Source organism: Vitis vinifera, chromosome 10 (assembly GCF_030704535.1).
Source record: "Vitis vinifera cultivar Pinot Noir 40024 chromosome 10, ASM3070453v1".
In the NCBI taxonomy this organism is placed as follows: Eukaryota; Viridiplantae; Streptophyta; class Magnoliopsida; order Vitales; family Vitaceae; genus Vitis; species Vitis vinifera.
Genome location: NC_081814.1, coordinates 7,570,357 through 7,573,952, shown reverse-complemented (window position 1 = coordinate 7,573,952; position 3,596 = coordinate 7,570,357). Strand labels below are relative to the sequence as shown.

Below are 3,596 nucleotides of genomic sequence, written 5' to 3'. Positions count from 1 at the left end.
TAAATAAATGGGATCTAAATCTGAACCTCGAGGGTAAAAATAAGTGAGATTGAATTACAATGGTACAAATAAATGAAATTATGATATAAATATTAAAACTTGAAAAATTATATCTGGCACGTGATTGGATTAATCTTTAAAAATACATTTCTGTCTGGAAGATGGAACCAACCCTTCCACTTCACCGGTTTCAAGCCAATAAGTTAATTTCAGGTGTACTGTCAGACCATCAAACTCAAGTGATCTCATTTTACATAGACATGATGGCATGAATTGTTTTCACAATCAGTCACGTCTACCGTGCCCAGCAAGGTACGGTCAGTTAACTGACTAGAAAATTGGGTTTTGGATGGTTCTCACTTCCAAGTTTGCAGCTCGCACTAGAAGAAAACAAAACCAAGCGTATAACACAATCACACAGGACAATAGGACCTTCAAATTTAAGTTCATTATTATTTTATCAAGGTCCAAAATGTTTGCAAACAGAGGTTAATAGAATAATGTAACCATGACATAATACAGAAGTGAACTCTAGCGCAACAGAGCGGCGTACGGAACCAGACTTGGTTGTCTAGATCATAGACATCTTACCGGACAAACTGGGGAATTGGGTCTGTCTCCATTTGCATAATTCATGTCATGGTAAGAATGCTGTTTGACAGAAGGGTGTGTCCGGGAAGCAACTGCATTTTCTATATATACCTACGCCTCTGAAGGATTTATAGAATCATATTCAGAACATCATCATTACAAGATTTTTCTTCAGTTGCTAAACCATGGCATTAGAAAGTAAAATCATCTGTATCACATTGCTAATTATGGGGGTTTGGGCTTCTCAAGCCTTGTCCCGAACATTGCACGAAGTTTCTATGTCTGAGAGGCATGAGGACTGGATGGGTCTTTATGGGCGCACATACAAGGACATTGCAGAGAAGGAAAGGCGTTTCAAGATATTCAAGGAAAATGTGGAGTACATAGAATCCGTCAACAGTGCTGGGAATCGACGTTACAAGCTGAGCATAAACGAATTTGCAGACCAAACAAATGAAGAATTCAAGGCCTCTCGCAATGGATACAATATGTCTTCCCGTCCAAGGTCATCAGAAATTACTTCATTTAGGTACGAAAATGTAGCAGCTGTGCCATCTAGCATGGACTGGAGGAAGAAAGGGGCTGTTACTCCCATTAAGGACCAAGGCCAATGTGGTAAGGCCCAACTATCCTCCTTGTTTCTTCTCATGTAAAATGGTATATTTACTTTGTTTCCTAGCTAACTTGTCCTTCTCCCCCGAAAAAAGGGTGTTGCTGGGCATTTTCTGCAGTGGCAGCTATGGAAGGGGTAACCCAGCTCAAAACTGGGGAGCTAATCTCGTTGTCTGAGCAAGAACTAGTAGACTGCGACACAAGTGGTGAAGATCAGGGGTGTGGGGGTGGTCTCATGGACAGCGCATTTGAATTTATCATAGGCAACGGAGGCCTCACAACTGAAGCAAACTACCCTTACAAGGGAGTAGATGCAACATGCAACAAGAAAAAGGCAGCCTCCAGTGCGGCCAAGATCAAGAACTATGAAGATGTGCCTGCCAACAGCGAGGCAGCACTGCTCAAGGCCGTGGCCCAGCATCCTGTTTCTGTTGCCATTGATGCTGGTGGCTCCGACTTCCAGTTTTACTCGAGTGGGGTGTTCACAGGACAGTGTGGAACTGAGCTGGACCATGGTGTTACTGCAGTTGGATATGGGAAAACCGATGATGGTACCAAATACTGGTTGGTTAAGAATTCGTGGGGCACGGGATGGGGCGAGGATGGATACATATGGATGGAAAGGGACATTGGTGCTGATGAAGGTCTTTGTGGGATTGCCATGGAAGCATCATATCCAACTGCTTAATTAGGGTATGGGTGAATCATCATTTTGGGTTCCCCCTCACTCTCATCTATTTCTCCTTGCTTGCAAGAGTGCATCTGCTCTGTTACTTGTTCTTGGTTGTGTGAAATATATATGGCTGTATACTGTTGTGGCTTGTATATGCATTCCTCAACTTCATTAATGAAACTGCTTATCACCTTTCTTTTCATCTGCAAGTCTACTCCAATCAAGCTCAGAAAAATTTCAGTTTAAGTTTAAATTTTATAAGGTTTATTGAAGGATCTCATCTTTTGTAAATGAGCTTTAAGTCATTTTGTAGCCCATATGGGATAGCTTTTATTTTTTATTTTTAACAAAATCAAAGGGGAAACCAAAGTCATTAGTTTAAATGACAATATTCATATCGTACAAATTTTATGTATATATAAACTTTTTGTATAAGCCAAAACAGAGCTTCTTTGATAAGCAATATTCTTAACTTTCATACTAAAAGTATTTTTAGTTGTAAGTTTTTTGAATAAAATTAGCTAATAGGACAAATATATATTCATTAATGAAATTACTTATCACCTTTCTTTTCATTTGCAAATCTACTCTAACCAAGCTCTGAAAAATTTCAGTTCAAGTTTAAATATTATGGTCTATTCAACGATACTGTAAAGTGTGATTAAAGGGTCAAAACTTAACCCTAATTGATATTCATCCACGTAAATATATAGTACATCAAGCAAACCTAATTAAGGGAAAACCGTGAGTTTAGGAAACAATCCTAAACAATAGCAACTACTTTCCTAGAATACTTTCCTAGAATATATCATAATATCTCAATCGTGAGTTTAGGAAACAATCCTAAACAATAGCAACTACTTTCCTAATATACTTTCCTAGAATATATCATAATATCTCAACACCCTCCCTCAAGTTGGAGCATGAGGTTCAAAAATGCCCAACTTGGCAAGAAGATAATCAAATTGTTTCTTTCCAAGAGCCTTTGTAAAAATATCTGCCAATTGTGTAACAGTAGGAACATATGATGGAGCAATCAAACCATCTGTTATCGCATCCCAGACAAAGTGACAATCAACCTCAATGTGTTTGGTGCGTTCATGAAATACTGGATTTTTGGCCATATGAAGGGCTGACTGACTATCACAAAAGAGCTTGATTGCCTTTGGGTGGTGCACACCCAGGCTCAGAAGCAACCCCTACAACCATTTGAGCTCACAAGTAACTGCTGCCATAGCTCGGTATTCCGCTTCTGCAGACGAGCGGGAAACTGTGTGTTGCTTCTTTGTCTTCCAAGAAATAGGAGATTGCCCAAGAAACACAAGCCATCCGGACAAAGAGCGTCTAGTGACTGGACATGCTGCCCAATCAGAATCACACCAACCCTGTAGGGACAGATCACTATCTGCACGTAACAAGATACCCTGACCCGGAGTACCTTTCAAATAACGAACGACTCTCAAAGCTGCCTCCCAATGCTCAATTCTAGGCTCATGCATAAATTGAGATAATATATGAACCGAGTAGGCCAAATCTGGACGGGTCACTGCCAGATAAATGAGTCGACCTACTAATCTGCGATAGGACTCAGGGTTCGACAAGAGCTCCCCATTTGCGAGTCCTAATCTGTGATTTTGCTCGATCGGGAAGCCACACGGCTTGGCTCCCAGTAATCCGGCCTCCGATACAATGTCAAGTGTGTACTTGCGTTGACACAAGA

The 3,596-nt window shown here is 40.5% G+C and overlaps 1 protein-coding gene across 1 annotated transcript; it reads left to right on the top strand.

The window, feature by feature from the left end:
* Positions 1-290: 290 nt before the first annotated feature.
* Positions 291-2,078, top strand: LOC100246411 (senescence-specific cysteine protease SAG39). The gene is made up of 2 exons (XM_002274187.4): positions 291-1,206; positions 1,299-2,078. Exons 1-2 carry the CDS (start codon positions 777-779, stop codon positions 1,889-1,891), a joined length of 1,023 nt encoding a protein of 340 aa, XP_002274223.1. The 5' UTR covers positions 291-776; the 3' UTR covers positions 1,892-2,078.
* The last annotated feature ends 1,518 nt before the right edge of the window (positions 2,079-3,596 follow it).